Raw genomic sequence first — 25,519 nt, forward strand, 5'->3', positions numbered from 1 at the left:
GTGGATGGAAGCATAACTATTGACAGCCAATCAAAAGCCTTTAAGTGCATTTGAAATGCAGCAATCATGCTTAAATGCTTCATGGTGTAAACGTGCCCTTGAAGTTTAAAGGGTGTGTTTTATAGTAAATATTGTCATACAAACCCAGACAATCTCCTCCATCCCAGTCACAGGCTGAATTATTGCAGGCCTTGTCGCAGTAGCCATCTTTAATCCAGGAGCCTGGGCAGCCTTCAACACAGTTTGGAACAGGCCAGGTAAGATACACCTGTGAACACAAAACAGACCTGAGGTGACTATCAAAAATACTTCATATGCACTGATTTTATACATCCTCAAATCACTAATATCTAGTCTATAGGTTTTAGTCACTGACCTTTTGACCTTTGGAGTGACTGTAGAAGTCATCCGGCCAAACGTCTTTGCCGAACATGACATCATCGTTCAGGTAGATGAACTTCTGTGACAGTCCTGGGATTCGGTGGATGTGAGTCTCTATGGCTGGAGAACTGAATGTGGGCAGGTGAGACTGATTCTGGAAAATGTCCTGAGAGACACAAACCAAACTTAAAAATGGGTATGTGATGCGTCACACACAAAAACATAAAAAGGTGTCTAGAGAACTCACCTGATGAGTAACCACAGATATACGTGGATTATCCAGGTTCAGCCATGATGGTATCTGGCCGTTGGTTACGATGAAGATGTGCCGCACCCAGGGGGCGTGTTTCTCGATGGATCGCAGGGAATATCGCAATTCTTCGTTATCTTCAAAGCGACTGGCTGACACATCCTCATCCTGCTTGGACTAAATGAGATCAAAAGATAAGATTTTGCGCTTTACATATAATGTAAAAAACATTCTGTAAAAATATAACCTTGATATCTTTAGTATTAACCAAGAAAGGCCAATTTTAAAATCAATTTAACGAGTCAATGAGTGAAATCAAACTTTGATGCTCCAAATCTCATAATTAGACTGAGACATTAGCCTGGATTTCACATGTTATCAAAACAGCAATTGATGATTCAATTGAATTCACAAGTACCGCGGTTATGTGCGTACCTGCGAGATAGCGCTCAGGTCCCAGAACAGATAAGCCGGTCTGACCGTGAGCGCTTTACCATCCAGTGTGAGGTTCTTCTTGGCCTGCTGGGTGAGTTCATTAAATTCTTCTGCTGTGTTGAGGTGGAGCAGAGCGATGCTGGCCTCGGAGTAGAGCTGTATCTGAAATGCATAAGGACTGTATGACACCAACAGTACAGTAATCCTCCAAAACACTCAAATACCTACATGAAACATGCAGCGAGCTTAACTGAAAAGTCTGCATAAATATCCTGAAATCAAATGACTTGAAATGACAATTTGAATGAAAAACAAATTAAAGGTGCAATGTGGGACTTTTAGCGACATCTAGCTGTGAGACTATGAATTGCAACCAACAGCTCAGTCCACAGCTCACGCATCCTTTTCGAAATGACTCATTCTACGGTAATAAAAACAATACAGTTTATAGGGCTGGGCAAAAAATAGATTTTTCGATTAAAAACAGTTATTTTTTATAAATATAGCATTTGTATTAAATCTATATTCATTGAGTTGAATCGAGAACCGAGTATAAAAACCGTTGCGAGAACCGTAATCGAAAATTGAATTGAGAATCAAAATCGAATCGATTTGGAACATCTGAATCGATACCCAGCCCTAACAGTTTATTATGTAAGGTCTTTACCCATAAAAATATAGTTACGTATACTGCATTTATGTCCAGAGATCCTCCTAAATGTTACACAATGCACCTTTAAATGTTATGCTGCGTTCACACCAGCCGCGGTAGAGGCGTCAAGCGCGAGTGATTTCAATGTTAAGTCAATGTAAAGACATGTTGACGCGCGTCTGGAGGTCTCGCGATTCCACCTCGTTCGGGAAACGCGCGAGTTGAAAAATTTGAACTTTGGTGGAAAAACGCACCGCGTTAACCAATCAGGAGCTTGCTCTAGTAGTAACTTGATTACAGGAAGCGAGCGGAGTCGCAGAAGGCCCTCCCATGACTCAAATTTCCGCATGAATGTCTTGATGACTAGAATTTCACGCGCGAATGAAGCGAGTACACTAAAAATGCTCAAGTGTCCAACTATGCGCGGTACATGCAAATTTGACGCCTCAAACGCGTCTGGTGTGAACCCACAGTTAGAAAAACTATGATAGTGACCATGTCAGATTTCCTCGATTCCATTATAGCGCATATGATGCTTCTTGGACAGAACAACATAAACCATAGAGTTTAGCATAAAATTATGGGGTTCATTTTGATATTAAAGCAATTAAAATTTACATTTCGACCAATATGGGTTTTTCAATGCTCATTGCAGATACCGATATCGAGTAAACAATGTGGCCTTATGGCCGATATTAGGTCGTCATTTTACTTTCTGATTTATCGCCAATGTATCGCCATTATTTTCAAATAATTCAAAGGACCCATGGAACATTTCTCAGCCAATCGGAATACAGCATTCAACAGACCCGTGGTATAAATATTATATATAAAATATTCCGGTTTCTGTTTGTTTATTGGTCTGACTCAGTTGCTAAACTGAACTCTTCAACAAATGCCTCGTCGAAAATAACAATTTTTTTGGTTTCCTAGGTAATCTATGCATTGTTTATTTTGCTTGTTATATAAATAAACTACTTCATAAGGACTTAGTTGTCATTTATTCTTAGCGGAGTTTACCGGAAGTTACGTGAGACCATGAAAACCGCTTGTTTATGTTGTTACTGCGGAAACCGTCTATATAAATATACAGTACTGTGCACAAGTCTTAGGCCACCACTGCCAGACTTGTTGTTTTATAAGTTTAATGTCCATCCATATTTATTTTTTAATCGATTTTATTAACAGAAAATACAAGAAATACGTACACACACACAAAAAAAACAATTTTCAGAACTAAATGTCTTCTTCAGGCATCAGTCAGTATTTAGTGTGACCTCTCTTGGCACGAAACACATCTTGAGCTTTTTTAAAGGAGACTGAAATCCTGGAGTCATTTGATTTGAATTAGAAATTAAGATTTAATTTAATTTAGGTTTATTGCAGTTTCCTGCTACAGCTCAAGTAGAAGGGAAGTTTACCCTAAAAACTTGACACTTCAGCTTATACTTATACTGTTTTTAATACTACATGGGTGATTCTCACGAAACCATTGAAACACCACGGCACTAATGATTTTAGCTTTAAAATGTGTAATATAGTAACATTAAAAAGCATCAGAATTAACACAATACTGTGTTCTACCTTGCACAATGTGTGATTTCAATATAAGAATTTATAATTGGAAATTGTATCTCATTTTCTGCTGAAATTCTCATTACCGCAATGTGTCCGGCTGTGTTTGAACATGCGTTATGTTGTAATTTAATCAAATTAACACAAAAATATTAAGAAAAAAAAAAAATGGATGTTTTGCTAGACTACTTTAGATGACAGAAAAAATATTTACTGAATATTCATGTATAATAATAATGAAGAAAAATTAGGAAAATGATGTGTCCATGCCTGATGTTCTCATCCTCCGCAACACTTTTTGAGAACAGTTTAAGCACACATACAGAATTTTAATAAAGTTTGATTTTGAGTGACCAAGCACATGGACCAGTTACTTCAAGATGGCTACCAGGTAAGATAATTTTTTTACAGTTAATTTGAAATATTGTCTTGTCAGAATGCTTACACGACATTTTGATTATCATTACCGCAACAGATGATTATTAAATGTTAATTTAATTAATAGAAGCATAATACTTTGATTTTAAAGGCATTTTTTAGGACTAATTTTTTAAATTACAGTATGTTACAAAAAGTGTTAAATGATAAGTAAAAGTTTTTAAATTAATGTTCCCATTTACTCCAGACTTTGTTTTTCAATGTCTGGTGGGAAAAAAGTAAATTTAAGCAATTTTTACATGTTCATGCTTGACATTTTTAAAACCAAGTTTTCGTGAGAATCACCCACATACACATTTCCTGTATTTTCTGGATGTATTCTATAATAGAGACTAAAAACAATTATTTATGATCACTATAACATTGTAAAAACAACAAATCTAATTATGGCATGGTGGCGTAAGACTTTTGCACAGCACTGTATTGATCTCTCGGCCACTGCAATATATCGATCACTACTTATCACATACATTTTTGAAAAACACAAAAGTAATTCTGGTAACAAATGCACATTTGAGCCCTGCTCTGCACACACACAAACACACAGCATATCAAGTATAGATCAGATCTACTGTTACTATTTCAATCAGGTAATTTCTCTTATCTGGTTTTAACATCCACTTCCCCTTCTAGAAGGTTCTGTGATATCTCTCCATCCAGGTGACATCAGACTCCTGTGATGATGTGTATGTTTATGGGATCATGTACCAGCCAAACAAGTTTTATAACTTCTCACAATGCCATTGCACATGCATTCTCACAATGCATGCGCAGAGACTTCATTGTCTCTTTATTATTGTTACAGTTCCCAAATGCCAAATTGTGACTACAGAGAGCTTTAACAATCCATCAACAGCATTTACACAGAAAGGGCAATTACAAGAATGCCAACACAGCCATGACCATCCGGCTAAACCCTTTCTATTCAGGCAGATCACGGTTGTCATTGCAATATACTTGAAGGGGCCAAAAGTGCAAGCATGAATACCACCTGCCTGTTACTAACAAAGAAATATAGAAAAGTGTGTGGACTGTTTGTTTGACATTGAAAAAGGTCACATGCAGTGGCGGCTCGTGACTGCTCATCCGAGGGGCACAAATTTAAAATAAGCATTCGGAGTGTCATGTGTTGCTTGTGTTTTCAAAATAATATATATGTTTGTTGCGCCATGTGAACCATGTGCATCACGTGTTTTGTCTAAATAAGTGCCTGCTGCACACGCGTCAAACCAGTTTATGATAAAAGAGACACTCACGTTCACAAAATACACGCAAGACACACCCTTAAAGGAATAGTCTACTCATTTTCAATATTAAAACATGTTATTACCTTAACTAAGAATTGTTGATACATACCTCTATCATCTGTGTGCGTGCACGTAAGCGTTGGAGCGCGCTGCGACGCTTCGATAGCATTTAGCTTAGCCCCATTCATTCAATGGTACCTTTTAGAGATAAAGTTAGAAGTGACCAAACACATCAACATTTTTCCTATTTAAGACGAGTAGTTATACGAGCAAGTTTGGTGGTACAAAATAAAACGTAGCGCTTTTCTAAGCGGATTTAAAAGAGGAACTATATTGTATGGCGTAATAGCACTTTTGGGAGTACTTTGACTCGGCGCAGTAACACCCTCCCTCTCCCATTATGAGAGGGAGAAGGGGAGCGGACTTTTCAGGCGAGTCGAAGTACTCCCAAAAGTGCTATTAAGCCATAAAATATAGTTCCTCTTTTAAATCCACTTAGAAAGGCGCTACGTTTTATTTTGTACCACCAAACTTGCTCGTATAACTACTCGTCTTAAATAGGAAAAACGTTGATGTGTTTGGTCACTTCTAACTTTATCTCTAAATGGTATGATTGAATGAATGGGGCTAAGCTAAATGCTATCGAAGCGTCGCAGCGCGCTCCAGCGCTTATGTGCACGCACACAGATGATAGAGGGATGTATCAACAATTCTTAGTTAAGGTAATAACATATTTTAATATTGAAAATGAGTAGACTATTCCTTTAACTATCCCTTTAACATTGTTTTTTTATGTAGTTATTATAATCTTACCATAAACAAAAGCAGTGGCAGCCAGTGACTTCTTTTATCGAGCGCGCTCGATGCAAAATTCGTCACAACATGTATGTAGCTCGTCATATGTGTGGTTCGTAATTTCCAAATATGATGTGTTCGGTGCGTCGAGTGATCCTATGTGCATCGTGTGCCTTGTCAAAATAAGTGCCTGCTGCAGACGCGTCTAAAGGGTTTATGATAAAAGAGACGCTTGCGTTTGCCAGATACTCGCATAATCTCATGCGTAATCAGAGTTTAATGTTAAGGGAGTGTCTTGCGTGTATTTTGTGAACGTGAGCGTCTCTTTTATCATAAACGGTTTTCACGCATGTTCAGCAGGCACTTATTTTGACAAAACACGTGATGCATATGGTTCACATGACGCAACAAACACATATTTTGAATTTGTGCCCCTCGAATGAGCAGTCACTGAATAAAACCCAACCCCCAAAATATTATTTTGTATGAAAATATATAGAAAAAAATGCAAAAAGTATTTTGAATTTTATAAGGATATCTTCCTAATGTCCTTAATTTTTTTTTTTATCAAATTCAACTCAATTCGGGGAACAAGTGGTGCCTGAACCAAGTAACCTCAACACCCTACACACACTTCACTGACTTTATTTATTGTCTAACAGTCTGCGCATTTGACAGTCAAGGTCAAGGATGAGCCATAACCAACGTTGTCAACAGGCTAACACACACTATACATACAATCTCTCTCTCGTAAACACACAAAATACAATCATTGAAGAAAACCCTGTCAAAGGCCTCACCTTGTGAAGTATGGTGAGAAACTAAACAAGCGGGTGACAAAAACATATTTCAACAGCGTAGACAAACCTTTAAGACTATGAAGGCGAGATATTTAAATGTAGAGAATTTTAGTAAATAAAGAGGAAGAATGCAGTTACAAAATCTACATGAAAGAAACAAAGCCAGAGAGATATACAGAGATCCAGGAGATGTGGATAATGTGAAAGGTCAAGTTAACTACTGTCTTTCCAAGTGCAGGCTGGCGCCAGGCCATTTAAAACAGTTGTTGTGCGATTACACCCCGAGTCCCCCCTCAACAGTGCTCAAGTGTCAATGTAATACCCTCTTATCACATGACCGCAGACAAGAGGACCAAGACCACACATTGTCCTAACAAATAAGATAAACGCTGATCCATAAAGCACTGCTTACTTTATAAATTAACAGATGACAGAGGATTACAGTGTCTGAGTTAAAAGCTCAGTCTGCATATTTCGTAATGTTGTCATGGGTGTGGATGGTAATAATGTCTCTATATTAACCCTAAGCAGCAGTGTCTTTATACAATCAAGTGCGCCACCTCGTGGACATTTTAAACAAATCGCTTTAAATTTGTGAGGTTTTACCTGCTTAATTTTACTGCTTACTGCAGCTGGTAGTTTGGCTTCGAGTTGCTTGGTTTCCTTCAACGATGCCGGGAATCCGCTCAAGTAGGCCAGCGTGTTTATGCGGACGAGACCCGGAGCATCCTTATCTGTTGTCTGTATAAAAAACATAACACATGTTTAGTACTGTCACAATGATTTGCTTTCTTCTAAAGAAAAATCACATACAAAGTGGCCACAAAATTGTTTGGAAGTGGATGAAATGTACAAATGCTTTTGCAATTGACAATAAAATAGAAAATCAGGTGACAAACTTTAGTTCAAACTAAAGATAAATTGGATATTCTTATGCTTGAGGGGAACTTGCATCATATATTCACAAAAATGACCTTGTGACATGATGGTTACATGCAATTGCAAAAAAAAAAAAAAACATGACTCAGAAAAGAGAAGTTTGTTTCAACAACTTTGTTTGCTATTTAAAGTTAAATGTCTAAATGTCACTGCATTAGTTATATGTCCCCAATAATTTACATTTATGCATTTGCGACTTATGGTTCATCTAAAATACACTAAAATATTACACATGTATAACATATAAAAGTGAATTTCTAATGTTAGGTGACCTTTAAATTAGCGCTGGGCAAAGATTAATCGAATACAAAATAAAAGTTTTTTTTCATAATATATGTTTGTGTATTGTGTGTAATTATTATCTATATTTAACCACACACACATACATATATTCATTTAAAAAAAGATATATATATATATATATATATATATATATATATATATATATATATATATATATATTACACGTGTGTGTGTATATATATATTTACACACACACACACACACACACACACACACACACACACACACACACACACACACACACACACACACACACACACACACACACACACACACACACACACACGTGTATATTATATATATATATATATCTTTCTTTTTTAAATGAATATATGTATGTGTGTGTGGTTAAATATAGATAATAATTACACACAATACACAAACATATATTATTATGCAAAAAAACACTTTTATTTTGTATTCGATTAATCTTTGCCCAGCGCTAATTTAAAGGTCACCTAACATAAGAAATTCACTTTTATATGTTATACATATAAAATGGTGTGTCACCTTTGTGTGTACACAACCACCATGTAATGATAAAAATCTGCCCCCTCTTTTTAAAAATCCCCATAAAACCTCAACAGTCTCATGGGACAAGCTGTTGGCGTTTCCAAACTAATTGACATCACTTTGCACAAGCCCCGCCCACATCCATCCAAAGACCATAGTTGGGTGATAATTTCTATTTGAAATCTTCTTTAAATAATTAATTATTGCACGTTTATTACGAACAATAAAGTAAGGCGAATGTTTTATTAAAAATTGTGAATGTTTTCAGTATAGATAACAGTAAATACGGAGGGAAGCAGCATTTAAAGAGACATACACAAAAAATATCCTCAACATGGTATAATAAATAATCTATATAGGACCTAAAACTTCACATGCACATTTTGAAGAGGCCTAAGACTAATATTACATATTTGCCATATTAGGTGACCTACTGATTTATTAAAAAGTATTGTGAAACAGTTCCTCGTGATTGCTAGACTACGCTTTTTAAGAGATACCACAAAAAACACTTCCCCTGTGTGGGCATGACTTTGCCTATTTTCAGTAAAAAGAGCATAAGGTTTTGTTTTTTGTTCTATTCCCAAAAGTCAGATGTGTGAACTTCCAGTTTAATAAAACAAAAACAGATTATCACATAGCATCCTGCTTTCAAATGCTTAGAAAGAGGATATAAGAAACTAAATAGAAATGCAAATTATAGGTTTTAAAGTGGTACAGTAAGATCATATAGGGGCGATTTTCCGGAAAGGGTTTAAATTAATCCAGGACTATGCCTTAGTTATAGACGGTTTCATTGGAAGCACGTGATACACGTCTGGATCCTAACCTTACTTCCGGTTTCGTTTTTTTAATGGTCTGACTAGTTGCTAAACTGATCTCTTGAACAAATGCCTCGTCGAAAATAACAAATGTTTTGGTTTCCTAGGTAATCTATGTGTTGTTTTTTTTGCTTGTTCTATAAATAAACTACGTTTAAAGAACTTTGTTGTTATTTATTCTTAGCGGAGTTTACCGGAAGCTATGTGCAGCCACTTGTTTATGTTGTTACTGCTAAAACGGTCTATATTAGGATATTTTACAAACAAACCATACAAAAAAAAACAACAAAAAAAAAAAACAGGTGTGCATCTTGACACAAAATAATTGCACTGATATGTGATAAGATATGTCAAGGTGTTTTTAAATTAAACCATTTTAAATTTGCATTTTAATCTGGGATTAGGATAAGCCTTGTCTCTGAAACCGCCCCTTGAGCTCCCAAAACCCAATTTTTGGTTTGTCTTATTCAGATTTTTTCCAGCTATTTTGGGATAAGGAAGAACCATTAAATCGAATAACCAAATATTTTTCTTGAAAATGAAGGAGTGTAAATGTCCTCGTTTGTTTACAAAAAGTTCCAGTTACACAGAACAGGGTTCCCACACTTTAGTTAACTTCAAATTCAAGGACCTTTCATGGACTTTCCAGGTCAATACCCTCAAATTCAAGGACTAAATGTGGGGACACATTACAAGTGAGTACAAGGTTACATCGTGTTACTTTTTAAGATACATTGTTACAGTTCCCTTTTGAGGGAACTTGCGCGGCGTCACTGCGGTGACACTTTGGGGACGCCTCCAGGGTTAAGTGCATCTGAATGTGTATATATATATATATATATATATATATATATATATATATATATATATATATATATATATATATATATATATATATATATATATATATATATATATATATATATATATATATATATATATATATATATATATATATATATATATATATATATTAAACCAATAGTGAGGCTTAACGACAAAAACAGGGTGATGTGGGAGCCAGGAAGTATATCGCTATCTGAAATATTACCAAAGACGGCGTTACAGGGACACAGGAAGTATGGCAAGGGAGACGCAACGTCTCGTTCACTTATAAAGGAACAAGAGTTACATGCGTAACCCGAGATGTTTTCATGTGTCAAACACAACTATGCAAAAAAGCATTTTGGTATGAATCAACATTTGCATACAGAAGATATAATAAGCATTTAAAGCAAACAGTTTAGCACGTGTGCTTAAACAGTCTAGAATTTTGATTATATTATCCTACACTACACAGGGATTCAAGCACTTTCAATGACCTGTATCTATGTATGTATATTTTCAAAAACTTCCCAGGGCCTTGATTTTTCCCCCAGATTCACAAACTTTAAGAATTTCAAGGACCCGTAGGAACCCTGAAAGAATTAAGTATAATGGTGCAAACAACAAAAAAAAGTGATGTCCACATATTAAAATACAAATGTAATTCATTCAATGGGTTAAACATTCACTATTTACCAGCAGCAAGTTGAAAAGGATTGCAGCATTAAACACAGCTTTAATAAACTTTGATTTCTCACCAGATAAGCTCTGCTGATGGAGTATACCAGGTTGTCCTTCAAACCATCTGTGTAAGCCTTTTCAGCTAAAACAGGAAAGATAAAAGTCTAAAATTATGTCGCTGGATTTTATCTTTGAACATGGACAAATAAATGTTTTGGCAAAGTGTTACGTGTCATGCATGCACTGTAAAATTATTTGTTGACTCAAAAAAGCTATGTAAAAAATTTAATAATAAACTCAATTTTAGCACAAATATGTAACTTTATTTTTTACAATGTACAATATCTTTTTTTTAACAGTTTTAAAGAAGTTTCCACCTCTGCTAGACTCTTACTAGCTGCTTTTTGTTCTTTATTCACCCACTCCAGTTTTGTAATGAATTAAATCATTATCTGGGCACAATTATACTTTTACATTATGCATTTAAGCATACGCCCTCAGATCAAAAGGTCTTTAAAGATCATGAGAAACATTTCAGTTATGTGACCCTAAACTTTTGAACAGCAGTCTAACTGTGGGTTCACACCAGACGCGAGTTCAACGATTTGCGCGAGTTTACACACAAAGTCAAAGCAAAGACGCGATCAGACGCGTCCTTGTGTAGGGCAATGCGAATGACGCGATATGGGCGGCGCATTTGCCGCGAAAAAACATGCGCTATTTGCCTCAAACGCGTCTTTGCTTTATATTCAAATTGAGCGAAAAATTTGCATGACATGAAGTTAAATCCCGCGAGTAATCTAGAGCAGGTAACGCGTAGCATAAGTGCCAGGAAGGCTGCCCAGAAACTACAGACTAGGGGTGGCACGGTTCATGAAAAAAATCCGAACCGTTCGGTTCGCTTGTCTCGGTTCGGAGCGCGTGTGTGTCGTACGGTTCAACGGTTCATGGCATGCGAAATGTATGTAGCATCGTGCCCTGTATGTGACCTCAGATAGCGTGTTCCCCTTTCGCGAATAGCGCGAAAGAAGAGGTGACTGGTGTGGAGAGTGAGTGCTGCCGGTCATGTTACGTGTAGAAATGGCAAGAGAAGAGGGAGAGAAAAAGAAGTCTGCCCGCAGTTCTAGGATGCACCAGCGTCGTATAAGTTTGGTGTGTGGAAATTTTTTTTATTTCATGTTACCTATGATGACAGCGGAAATAAAACAATGGATACAGCCACACGCGACAGCCTTCTCTCCGACCATTTATCTAATCTGAGGTAATGAACACTGTTTACGTCTTTTCGTATTCAGCGCTATTTTTAGCCTTTCGTTGATAAAACGAAAGCGGCTGATTTCCGCGTAGTTTCATTTTGCTAGCGTGTGAAAGTTGCGCGATCTTATTTCATAAACTGCCCCTTAAAGTAATCAGGACAGAAATGGTCAAAAGTGAACAAAAGAGACAGATTTAAATATTACAGGTGTAAACGTTATGTTTCTCTCTCGTTCACATATTCTCTCTGCAGTATTTAAGCAGCCTCTCAGTGATAAATCTTAAAGCTACACTGAAGTTGGCATTTTGATAAATGCAAGTTATCTTTGTGTGCTAAAAATGCACACAAAGTTCATGTAGATGGCAATAAACATTCTCTTTTTTGCCAAATAAATGAAAAGCATGTTGAAATCATCAATGTCTTCCCTCTCGCTGTGTCAAAATCTCACCTGGCTTTCCTCAGGGATGTTCCCAATAATGTGCTTAAAGTTAAATTCAGTTTGTGCATGATTACATGATATAACTTTTTTTAATACTGTATCCTAAATTATGGATAATTAATACATTAATAAGATAATACATTTCTGGAGTGTTAAAAAAATAACAACAAGAACCGTACTGAACCGAGAACCGTGACCATAGAACCGTGATACGAACCGAACCGAGGGTTTTGTAAACCGTGCCACCCCTACTACAGACTACTGAAGAATACCAAACTGTAGCACATTGACCAATCAGAAATGAGCATGATAACAACAAAAAGGTATTTCCATGTATGTTTTGGTGATACCATAATATTTGAAGTTCCCTGGACTACCCTATGCATACCATGGTACATAAATATGATAATCCTTCAGTAATACAGTATTACTGTAATGTGTTGTACTACGTTCTACTTAAGGTTTAAAAAAAGTTCACAGAAAACACAAAACATAATGTTTATTTTTTAATGAATAAATAAGCTTTCCATTGATGTATGATTTGTTAGGATAGGACAATATGTGGCAGAGATACAACTATTTGAAAATCTGGAATATGAGGGTGCAACATTTTTTAAATATTTAGAAAATTGCCTTAGTCTTAAAGTCCTTAGCACTGTATCACCCACAAAATAAAAGTAGTAAATGCACAAAATATATTCATGAAACATGACCTTTACATAAAATCCTAAAGATTTTTCACACAAAAGAAAAATGTATAATTTTGACCAATACTATATATTTTTGGCTATTGCTACAAATATCCCTACGCTAATTAAGTTTTGTGGTTCAGGTTCTTATATGTGTGTGTAAATGTGTAGGTTATGGTTGTACCTTCGCCGTCCGAGTGGAAGAAAAGGACAGACACACTTGTTGAGGGCTGGAGGGGTTTGGCCACCTGTAAGAGTTGCTTTACAGATGTGAAGGCAGCTGAAAGCACGGGCAGCTCTTTTAATGTGATGTTAGGCGGGAGGACCGGCTCCAACACCAGCACTGGAGCCAAGATGCAGTGAGACAACAGACATTCTGGCCTATCACACAAAATAAAGAGTTGATCAATATCAGATATATCTATTTAACAACCAAAAGAGCAGACGATCAGATCTGCAGCAGTGTTCTTAACACAGGAAATCAGCTGGTGGCATAAAACACTGTGGCTGTGATAAAAGCCTTTTTTCAATGAGAAACAGGAAATGTTTTAACCACACAAGCTCTCATCTGCTTACTGCAGACATATGAATATATTGAGAATTAAACCATTTATACATGTGGCAGATGCTTTTGTCCAAATTCTATGTAAAATTTAACAGTTTGGGTGTTTGCTGGGAATCAAACCTATGACAGGACAAGATACAAAAACTCTCACCTTCCTTTGGGAGCTTCAGTAGTTTCAGAGGCATTCTTTCCTAGACGTTCCCTAAAAGAGAAAAACATTATTAAAGGGGACATACCATGAAAATCTGACTTTTTTCATGTTTAAGTGCTATAATTGGGTCCCAAGTGCTTCCATCAACCTAGAAAATGTGAAAAAGATCAACCCAGTAACTTTATTTTGGTAAACTATTATCTGCAAGCATGTGAAAAAATAGGTAATTGAAATTTTGCTCCCTTGTGATGTCAGAAGGGGATAATACCGCCCCTTAATCTGCACTTTCCAAACATGGCAGTGCCATTTAGTACAGAGATATTAGTACAGGCACGTTTTTGCACACACCTACAAAGTGGCAATTTTAACTTGATATAATGAATTATCTGTATGATATTTGAAGCTAAAACTTCACATATGTACTTTGGGAACACCAAAGATTTATCTGACATCTTACAAAAGTCTTGCCCTCTTTAAAACGTTTAATCATCATCATTGGTTAATATTCTACATTTATTACGTTTTCACACTTCAAGCTTTGATAAATTAACATTAGTTTATGAAGAAACATAAAATAACAAAACAAGTCATGATGCTTAATGTAGCAACTAATGTCGAACCTTTATGTAACAATTCACTTCACTGTACCTAATTGTAACTAATTTCTTATTATACAGCTTTGCTAGCATGTTTAAAATAGGGATGTTCATATTGACCGGTTAAGATTTTATGACCAATTAATATTATCCATTAAAAGTAAAAAAAACATGTTTCAATTCCCTTAGACCTCCATGTTAAAATGCCCAACTTTACAGCAGAAAATAATGTTTTTACAGCCTGGTATAAAAAGTATTTTTGTTCTGTATAGCTAATTTTGCCCTTCATGACAAATGTGAGGGGTGAATTTTTATGTAACTCTGTTTAAATTATATTAAGCCTTAAGGGGGTTGCACACCGGCAGCGCAGCTCAACGTCGCGCCGCGTCAAGTCGCATCTAGGACAACTCTAAGGTATCGTAAACCGGAAGTGCACATTAAATAGCGCAAGCTTCGTCAGATAGCGTCTACTTCAAAATGCAAAATATACGTTATCAGCCAATGTTAATCCTTAATGATTTGGGACAAATATGATGTTAAACAATGTGAGTGGCGCGACAGGGAGTTGAGCAACTTCCTGAGTTGTAGCTGGGATGTGAACAGGCACCACCTGTCAGCGCCGGTGTGCGCATACTCATAGAAAGCAATGTGTTTGAGGTTTTTAGAATGGCGCAGCGCTGATAAGGGGCGTGGCCAGTTGAGTGATGGGTGAACTCCCACTGCTGTCACTACCGTCGAGCTAGGCAGGCGTAGTTTTAGCAACCAGTCACCTTAGGTCCACCCACGTCCTGCCTCTATACGCATTTTCGGTTTTCCTACCTATAAGTGACATCACTGACACTACGTCCATATTTTTTTTCAGTCTATAGTCCAGACAGACCTTCACCTCTGTCCTGGACCCTGACCATAAACATCTTTCTTTTTGCACAAACAGAGACACAAGACGCAAAAGCGAAACTTTATGAAACGTGTCCTGCTTTCTGTGGTAGATGAAAAAGAGACAATCCGCCCTCTTTGAATATTAATCCTCTCGCGTGCTCTTTGATAATGTATTGTTGTGTGAAATTTGATAATGTATGAATCCTGGTTCTGTTGTTGATCTGTTGCTGCTGTTTGCACAATCAAATTAAATAAAATGTTTGTATTGCTTTTACTGCATCACAGACAATCATCAACTGTATTTTTACTCAATTAAATATTAAAATCGCATCATTTAACGGTTAACAAGCGGCGGCTGTCGGTCAGGAAAACGAACTGAAACGAACAGGAAGTTGAAATGTCTTCTTATTGTCTGATTAAGGGAATTCATTCCAACATTTAAATGCAGTTGTCACTACTGAAACTTTGAAGTGTGTACGTGGTAATAATATGCTAATCATGTTTGCATGCATGTAAAGTTTACTAAGCATGTGTTTGTTTAGTAGGTGATGATGTACCTCAGGGCTTTCTGTTTGTCTTCCAACTGCTTTCTCACAGCATGGAGATCCTTTAGTAGGTCTGTGTCTGTGCCATTTACCCAGGTGTACACCACATCAATGGGCATTGGTAGGCAAAGCCTGAAATATTACAAGCAGATGAATAATCAACCATATACATATTTTTGACATATTTTGACACCAGTGTACATGTAACCCTGCCAGTGAAGTAGTTTTTTTTTATTTATTGGTTTCTACATCAAATCATCCTACGTAAAGCAAAAAAATCCTGTGGAAAATAACCTTGATATCCTCAATATTGAAAGAATCATGTCAAAGATTGAAATCAATGAATGAATCAAACTTTGGCACTCCTAATCTTATTATTAGATCATGAGACTTTAGCCTGGATTTCAAAGGTGGGGTCACATTCTGTCTAGGGTGTGGCATTGTCATTGCTGTGAATGGATAATACACATTTTTGTAAGTTAATTATTATAAGGGAGATTGCATTAAAAAATATATATATAATGATATATATCGACCAGCCTGCCATTTAGTTATTGGTGTTGGAATATCACTAACAGAGTGTTATAAATTCAAGTGCTTTATAATAATGCCAGTTTACATAATATGTTGCTCACCTGGTCTGAAAGGACTTTCCTGCAACATTATCTCTGTAGGAATCAAACAAAACATGGTACTGATCTCTACTCCATTCTACTACAACCTGTAAACACACAAGAGAGCAAGTCAATTAACCTTAAAATGAATCAATGCACCAACATATCAAACCCAATACAAACTATAAATATTGACATGCAGGCTTGATTCCAAACCACCATGTGACACAAAGTCAGCTTTAAGCACAGATAAGATGATGCAAGCATAACATGAATCGGCTCTAGCCAGTAAAGTTTTGACGGATAAATACCTCTCCAAACTGAAATGCAGACACAATCATGAGGACGAGCCCTCCAAAACACAGGTACAGACCATAGCGGTGAGATAGACAGGTGTATGTTTGACGCTGCACCAGTTTCAGGATTGAATTAATGATCACCATGACTCTCCCAGGCCAGCGGCATATCCTCCTCCGTAAACATTCAACACACGTTTTTCGCGGTGAATTAAAAATAGATTTTTTAGAGGACACGCTCCACTGAAGAAACTGTCACATGACTGCACGATAAGCGCTCAGACGTCGTAGTTCCTGATTGGAGATGTTGCGCGTTTTAACGCTCGAGATGTTTTTACATGACAGACTCGCTGTTGCCCTCTGGTGGCGCGGAGGACAGATTTTGTAATATTTGATTCACATATTTATGTATTTTTTAAATATTAAATCAGTTTTTATATTCAATTTTAATTTGAAATATTAAACTATTTTAAGATTATTTGCATTTCTTTTATCTATCATTTTAATGAGTCAATCCTAATTATCTAATTTTTCTAAATGAATGCTTGTTATATTGGCAAGCGTTAAATAATAAAGTTACACTTTTCAAATTAGGATAAATGTATTTTGAATAACAGCTTGTCTGATGGGAAATGAACTTATAAATCAACTAAAAATTACGTTGTGAACTGGTTAAAAATTATTGTAAAATTGGTTAAGAAAAGTGAATCATGGGAAAAGCGATGATATTTATATAATACATTGTTAATTAAAGCAATGGCAGTCATTTTGGGTATTAAAAGTGTTTAAACACCAAATTAAAATAAGTTAAAATGAATACAAGTATACCATAATAATAATAAATATTACAATAAACGTATTTAAATGTTTGTTTGGTGTCGTTTTTCTACATTCGATGCATTTACAAAAGGCACACATTAGCGATTAAAGTTACTTGTTCATTTGCCTACAAAAGCTGAAACACAACAGAAAGAAAGAAAACTGCTCGGGTCTCATTGATCTGTGAGTAAAACAATGAGGAAGAGAAACATATTTCACTGTAAACACGTGACAATATCGTTATAAACGCTAGGTTATTGTGTCATTCAAGCTCTTTAGTGCAGTCGCTATCGGCATCATCTTTAATAGTGTGCGATCAATGAGATTAACTTTTCTTTTGTTGTCGTGAATGGTGATGCACGAATTACTTTTACCCCTCGGGCATGATGGTTTGGTTTATGGAAGGCATGTGTTTTTTACCTACTTTTCTGGTCATCTGGTCATCGAGCACGTTCATCGTTTCTTATATCATCGCACTGTTTCAACAAGATGTTGATGTTATCCTTCCTTATATAAGGTATGTGATTTGATTTTTAATCAGATAACTGTTATTGTGCTCGATTGGATTTACACATCTGGATCAGAATGAATTGCCAAACCAATAACAGTTACACCAGGAAGCGCTTAAAGTTGTAACATAGCTATCTAGATGGATTTTATTTTTTTATAAATATTGTATTTGTAAAGCAGTTTGTTGTAAAAAAGTGAAAAAGTAAGTTTGTGGAGAAAGCGAGTTTAGTTTCGTTTTCCACTAACGTTACGTGTTGGCACTTGTTCAAAATCTGGTTAGTATTCAGCTGAGGCGACTGAAGATAAACATCCTTTAGTTGACCTGAAATAAATATAAACGTAAAACCACTTTAGATTTATGTCTCACCTTTTTGATAAGCAGATCTGTTGGGAGATAGTCGGTGACATAACAAAGACTTTATACTACAAAGACTTCTAAACAAAAGATCCTATTTAATTCTTCATAAGAGCTTTGATAAATAAGCATCAAGGTACGAGAGGCTAAACGTTATAGTTTCTGTATATAAAACTGGTATAGTAAACATTTTGAGAACAAAAATGTTTATTAATTGTATTTTTTTAAGAAAAAGAAAATAATAAAAATGCTATTAAAAATAAATGTTTTAAGTAATTTCCACTTTATAATAATTAATAGTATTAATTTCCATCCTTATAATAGAAGATATGGTTCTTGCTATGTAAACAATATAAGAATACTATGCAATATAAATAATATCAGCCATGTATAGTGTTCAAAGAAGGGCGTAGACAACTGTGCACACATTATGAATCATATAGGCTATGAATATGTTTTTTTTTTTTGGGAGGGGGGGGTGGAGTGACAACTGTTCATATTTTTTGATAATTCATAAATGATTTTGATTATACATAAATATTGGGGCGGGTTGTAAGTGTAGATTTTTTTTGGGGGGGGACCTCCCAGCACCCCCCAGAAAACTCTTTATCTAAAAAAAAATCAAACAAAAAACATAGCTATACCAGATTTGACCTTTATTATCTTAATAAGCACGCCAGCTATTATTGTAAATTAATTTAAAGTATAAAACATTGCAAAACTGTTTGTGCTTTCGCCACACTGCTGTCAATATACTAGCTTTTTGACACAAATTTCTTCAAGTAAAATGTTTGTTAATTGATATGTTACGTATAAATAAATGATTTTCTCAAAATATTAGTCTTTATGTTTCTTTTAGTGATACAGGTGCCACTCCACCTGAGAGCTGTGTGTTTGGGTTTATGTCTACAATCACTGCCTTCTCAGGTAAGGAAATCTAGTAAATATGAATATTGAATATGTATTTGGTCACATTTTACAATGAGGTTGTATAAATTGTTAACATTAGTTAATGCATTAGCTAACAAGAACAAATATAGCTGCAAGCAGCGATACCGGGGTCAAGCCAAACATGGCAAAAATAATTCATACGTGATGACTGTCATGATTTAAGATCTAAGTTTGCATTAGTTTTAGGAAAAAATAGCAACTTTTTGTATCTTGTGACCACTAGGAGGCACTGTGCCGAAACAAGAGATGGTGCCTCAGGCCATGACTGTGATGACACATACCAAATTTAGTGTAAATACGATAAAGCGATACGGAGATATAGCCTAAAATGACTTGACCACTAGGGGGCACTGACCAAAACAATAGATGGTGACTCAGGTCATGATTGTGATGACACCCACCAAATTTGGTGTAAATGCGATAAAGAGATGCAGAGATATAGCTTCAAATCTCTTGACCACTAGGGGGCGCCGAAAAGTTTACAAGTCCTCCCGGAACATGTTGCTGATGAACCATACCAAGTTTCATAACAATACGCAATTGCGTTTCTGAAATACTTGAACTTAAAGAAAAAATTCAAAATGGCCGACACACAAAATGGCCGACCAAAAACCATTTGGTATCGTTTGACTCGGCATGCCTCACGAAATCTAACAAGACCAGTCTCATAATTTTACATTCAAGTTTGCAGTAGTTATAAGCAAAATTAGAAATGTTTAATATCTCATGACCAGTAGGGGGCAGTGTGACGAAATGGTGCATGCACCCTCAGGTCATCACTGTTATGACATATACCAAGTCTCATATTAATACGCAAAAGTTTTGTGAAGATACAGGCTCAAACACATTTTGGCGTGCTCGCCCTCGCATTCTTTGATGCGTTATACGACAACGGATAGGTCTACCGAAAAGCTTTTGATAACTTTTTGTCTAGAGTGTCTCTAGAAGATGCATACCAAAAATCAAGCCAATCAGACGAGCGCTCCAGGAGGAGTTCGAAAAAGTAGGTGTTCAATATAATTCAAAATGGCCGACAGGAAGTAGGTTTGACTCAGATATATTTGGTACAGTTGGACTCAGCATGAGCCAAGGAATCAATAGAGTGAAGTCTTATGTCATAGTGGCAATTTAATCAAATGATATAAAGATTTTAAACAATTTATTTACATATCCTGACCACTAGGTGGCGCTGTCCTAAAGATTTATAGGTGAGCTCAGAACATGTCACTGATGAACCATGCCAAATTTCGTAGCGATACGCCATTCTGTTTGTGAAATACTGAACTTAATGAGAAAATTCAAAATGGCCGACACCCAAAATGGCCGACCGAAAACCGTTTGGTATCGTTTGACTCGGCATGCCTCAAGGAATCTTACAAGACCACCTTCATGATTTTAGACTCAAGTTTGAAGTAGTTATAAGCGAAAATAAGCATTTTTCGAATCTCGTGACCACTAGGTGGCGCTGTGACGAAACGTTGCAGGCACCCTCAGGTCATGACTGTAATGACATATACCAAGTTTCGTGTCGATACAATAAAGTTTTGCGAAGATACGGCCACACGTCCGTTTTGGCGGGCTCGCCGCCATATATGTTGTGAATTTATACGAGAACGCATTGGTCTATCAAAAAGCTTTTGATAACTTTTTGTCTGGGGTGTCTCTATATGCTACATACCAAAGGACATGCAAAACGGACGGACGGTCTAGGAGGAGTTCGAAAAAGTAGGTTTTACGGAAAATTCAAAATGGCGGAAAGATGTGCATGACACAAATGACATCAACATGTGCAACTGAATCATCATGAGCCAAGGATTCAGAGGAAACAAGAATTTATTTTCTAGGACTCACGGGTCACAAGTTGTGAGCATGAACATAAGTGGATTTTTGGACTGTTGGTGGCGCTAGAGGGTTTGAGTCAGACACACCAATGTTGCTATAGTAACTTCTGTGACTGTCCTCTACATGTGTGCCAAATTTCATAACTTTCCTATGTACGGTTCTATGGGCTGCCATTGACTTTTGGGTGGAAGAACGAGGAACAAGAATAACAATAAATATAGCTGCAAGCAGCGATACCGGGGTCAAGCCAAACATGGCAAAAAATGATTCATACGTGATGACTGTCATGATTCCAGATCTAAGTTTGCATTACTTTTATGAAAAAATAGCAATTTTTTCATATCTTGAGACCACTAGGTGGCGCTGTGCCGAAACAATAGATGGTGCCTCAGAACATGACCCTGATGACTTATACCAAATTTAGTCTACATATCATAAAGCGATACGGAGATATAGCCTTAAATGACTTGACCACTAGGGGGCACTGACCAAAACAATAGATGGGGACTCAGGTCATGATTGTGATGACACCCACCAAATTTGGTGTAAATACGATAAAGAGATGCAGAGATATAGCTTCAAATCTCTTGACCTCTAGGGGGCGCCGAAAAGTTTACAAATCCTCTCAGAACATGTTGCTGATGAACCATACCAAGTTTCATAACAATACGCAATTGCGTTTCTGAAATACCTGAACTTAAAGAAAAAATTCAAAATGGCCGACACACAAAATGGCCAACCAAAAACCATTTGGTATCGTTTGACTCGGCATGCCTCACAAAATCTAACAAGACCACTCTCATAATTTTACATTCAAGTTTGCAGCAGTTATAAGCAAAAATAGACATTTTTTATATCTCGTGACCAGTAGGGGGCAGTGTGACAAAATGGTGTATGCACCTTCAGGTCATCACTGTTATGACATATACCAAGTCTCATATCAATACACAAAAGTTTTGCAAAGATACAGGATCAAACACATTTTGGCGTGCTCGCCCTCACTTTCTTTGATGCGTTATACGACAACGGATAGGTCTACCGAAAAGCTTTTGATAACTTTTTGTCTGGAGTGTCTCTAGATGATGCCTACCAAAATTCAAGCCAATCAAACAAGCGCTCTAGGAGGAGTTCGAAAAAGTAGGTGTTCAATATAATTCAAAATGGCCGACAGGAAGTAGGTTTGACTCTGACATATTTGGTACAGTCGGACTCAGCATGAGCCAAGGAATCAATAGAGTGAAGTCTTATGTCAGTGTGGCAATTAAATCAAATGCCATAAAGATTTTAAACAATTTATTTACATATCCTGACCACTAGGTGGCGCCGTCCTAAAGATTTATAGGTGCGCTCAGAACATGTCACTGATGAACCACACCAAATTTCGTAGCGATACGCCATTCTGTTTGTGAAATACTGAACTTAATGAGAAAATTCAAAATGGCCGACACCCAAAATGGCCGCCCGAAAACCGTTTGTTATCGTTTGACTCGGCATGCCTCAAGGAATCTAACAAGACTACCTTCATGATTTTAGACTCAAGTTTGAAGTAGTTATAAGCGAAAATAGGCATTTTTCGAATCTTGTGACCACTAGGTGGCGCTGTGACGAAACGTTGCAGGCACCCTCAGGTCATGACTGTAATGACATATACCAAGTTTCGTGTCGATACATATAAGTTTTGCGAAGATACGGCCTCACGTCCGTTTTGGCGTGCTCGCCGCCTTATATGTTGTCACTGTATACGAGAACGCATTGGTCTATCAAAAAGCTTTTGATAACTTTTGGTCTGGGGTGTCTCTAGATGCTACATACCAAAGGACATGCAAATCGGACAAACGCTCTAGGAGGAGTTCGAAAAAGTAGGTTTTACGGAAAATTCAAAATGGCGGAAAGATGTGCATGACACAAATGACATCAATGTGTGCAATTGAATCATCATGAGCAAAGGATTCAGAGGAAACAAGAATTTAGTTTCTAGGACTCACGGGTCAGAAGTTATGAGCATGAACATAAGTGGATTTTTGGACTGTTGGTGGCGCTAGAGGGTTTGAGTTAGACACACCAATGTTGCTATAGTAACTTCTGAGACTGTCCTCTACATGTGTGCCAAATTTCATAACTTTCCTACGTACGGTTCTATGGGCTGCCATTGACTTCAATGGAGGAAGAAGGAAGAAGAATAATAATAAGAAAACTAACAGATACAATAGGTGTCTACGCCACTTCGTGGCTTGACCCCTAATAATAATAATAATAATAATAATAAATATAGCTGCAAGCAGCGATACCGGGGTCAAGCCAAACATGGCCAAAATCGATTCATACGTGATGACTGTCATAATTTAAGATCTAAGTTTGCATTAGTTTTATGAAAAAATAGCAATTTTTTGTATCTTGAGACCACTAGGTGGCGCTTTGCCGAAACAATAGATGGTGCCTCAGGTCATGACTGTGATGACACATACCAAATTTAGTGTAAATACAATAAAGCGATACGGAGATATAGCCTTAAATGACTTGACCACTAGGGGGCACTGACCAAACAATAAATTGTGACTCGGGTCTTGATTGTGATGACACCCACCAAATATGGTGTAAATACAATAAAGCGATACGGAGATATAGCCTTAAATGACTTGACCACTAGGGGGCACTGACCAAATAATAAATTGTGACTCAGGTCTTGATTGTGATGACACCCACCAAATTTGGTGTAAATACAATAAAGAGATGCAGAGATATAGCCTTAAATGACTTGACCACTAGGGGGCACTGACCAAAAAATAAATTGTGACTCAGGTCTTGATTGTGATGACACCCACCAAATTTGGTGTAAATACAATAAAGAGATGCAGAGATATAGCCTTAAATAACTTGACCACTAGGGGGCACTGACCAAAAAATAAATTGTGACTCAGGTCTTGATTGTGATGACACCCACCAAATTTGGTGTAAATACGATAAAGAGATGCAGAGATATAGCTTCAAATCTCTTGACCACTAGGGGGCACCGGAAAGTTTACAAGTCCTCCCAGAACATGTTGCTGATGAACCATACCAAGTTTCATAACAATACGTAATTGCGTTTCTGAAATACTTGAACTTAAAGAAAAATTCAAAATGGCCGACACACAAAATGGCCGACCAAAAACCATTTGGTATCGTTTGACTCGGCATGCCTCACGAAATCTAACAAGACCACTATCATAATTTTACATTCAAGTTTGCAGTAGTTATAAGCAAAAATAGACATTTTTTATATCTCGTGACCAGTAGGGGGCAGTGTGACGAAATGGTGCATGCACCCTCAGGTCATCACTGTTATGACATATACCAAGTCTCATATTAATACGCAAAAGTTTTGCGAAGATACAGGCTCAAACACATTTTGGCGTGCTCGCCCTCACATTCTTTGATGCGTTATAAGACAACAAATAGGTCTACCGAAAAGCTTTTGATAACTTTTTGTCTAGAGTGTCTCTAGATGATGCATACCAAAAATCTAGCCAATCACACGAGCGCTCTAGGAGGAGTTCGAAAAAGTAGGTGTTCAATATAATTCAAAATGGCCGACAGGAAGTAGGTTTGACTCAGACATATTTGGTACAGTCGGACTCAGCATGAGCCAAGGAATCAATAGAGTGAAGTCTTATGTCATAGTGGCAATTTAATCAAATGATATAAAGATTTTAAACAATTTATTTACATATCCTGACCACTAGGTGGCGCCGTCCTAAAGATTTATAGGTGCCCTCAGAACATGTCACTGATGAACCATGCCAAATTTCGTAGCGATACGCCATTCTGTTTGTGAAATACTGAACTTAATGAGAAAATTCAAAATGGCCGACACCCAAAATGGCCGACCGAAAACCGTTTGGTATCGTTTGACTCGGCATGCCTCAAGGAATCTAACAAGACCAACTTCATGATTTTAGACTCAAGTTTGAAGTAGTTATTGGCGAAAATAGGCATTTTTCGAATCTCGTGACCACTAGGTGGCGCTGTGACGAAACGTTGCAGGCACCCTCAGGTCATGACTGTAATGACATATACCAAGTTTCGTGTCGATACAATAAAGTTTTGCGAAGATACGGCCTCACGTCCGTTTTGGCGTGCTCGCCGCCATATATGTTGGCAATTTGTACGAGAACGCATTGGTCTATCAAAAAGCTTTTGATAACTTTTTGTCTGGGGTGCCTCTAGATGCTACATACCAAAGGACATGCAAATCGGACAAACGGTCTAGGAGGAGTTCGAAAAAGTAGGTTTTACGGAAAATTCAAAATGGCGGAAAGATGTGCATGACACAAATGACATCAACATGTGCAATTGAATCATCATGAGCAAAGGATTCA

At 36.9% G+C, this 25,519-nt stretch overlaps 2 protein-coding genes across 2 annotated transcripts in view; one reads left to right on the forward strand and one right to left on the reverse strand.

The window, feature by feature from the left end:
• gnptab (N-acetylglucosamine-1-phosphate transferase subunits alpha and beta) overlaps window positions 1-17,003 on the reverse strand; it is a 36,867-nt gene extending 19,864 nt beyond the window's left edge. The window contains exons 1-11 of the mRNA XM_055190450.2: window positions 16,700-17,003; window positions 16,410-16,495; window positions 15,787-15,906; window positions 13,755-13,805; window positions 13,223-13,419; window positions 10,733-10,797; window positions 7,180-7,314; window positions 1,067-1,228; window positions 629-808; window positions 377-547; window positions 145-268 (exon numbers count right to left, since the gene is read on the reverse strand). Of these exons, the coding sequence (XP_055046425.2) occupies window positions 145-268; window positions 377-547; window positions 629-808; window positions 1,067-1,228; window positions 7,180-7,314; window positions 10,733-10,797; window positions 13,223-13,419; window positions 13,755-13,805; window positions 15,787-15,906; window positions 16,410-16,495; window positions 16,700-16,831 (1,423 nt within the window). The 5' untranslated portion in view covers window positions 16,832-17,003. The remainder of the gene's footprint in view (window positions 1-144; window positions 269-376; window positions 548-628; window positions 809-1,066; window positions 1,229-7,179; window positions 7,315-10,732; window positions 10,798-13,222; window positions 13,420-13,754; window positions 13,806-15,786; window positions 15,907-16,409; window positions 16,496-16,699) is intronic.
• A 712-nt stretch (window positions 17,004-17,715) lies between these two features.
• The window catches only part of dram1 (DNA-damage regulated autophagy modulator 1), a 60,270-nt gene continuing 52,466 nt past the window's right edge, over window positions 17,716-25,519 (forward strand). The window contains exons 1-2 of the mRNA XM_055190451.2: window positions 17,716-18,020; window positions 19,228-19,295. Coding sequence (XP_055046426.1) covers window positions 17,887-18,020; window positions 19,228-19,295 — 202 coding nt within the window. The 5' untranslated portion in view covers window positions 17,716-17,886. The remainder of the gene's footprint in view (window positions 18,021-19,227; window positions 19,296-25,519) is intronic.

Source organism: Misgurnus anguillicaudatus, chromosome 1, assembly GCF_027580225.2.
Source record: "Misgurnus anguillicaudatus chromosome 1, ASM2758022v2, whole genome shotgun sequence".
NCBI lineage: Eukaryota > Metazoa > Chordata > Actinopteri > Cypriniformes > Cobitidae > Misgurnus > Misgurnus anguillicaudatus.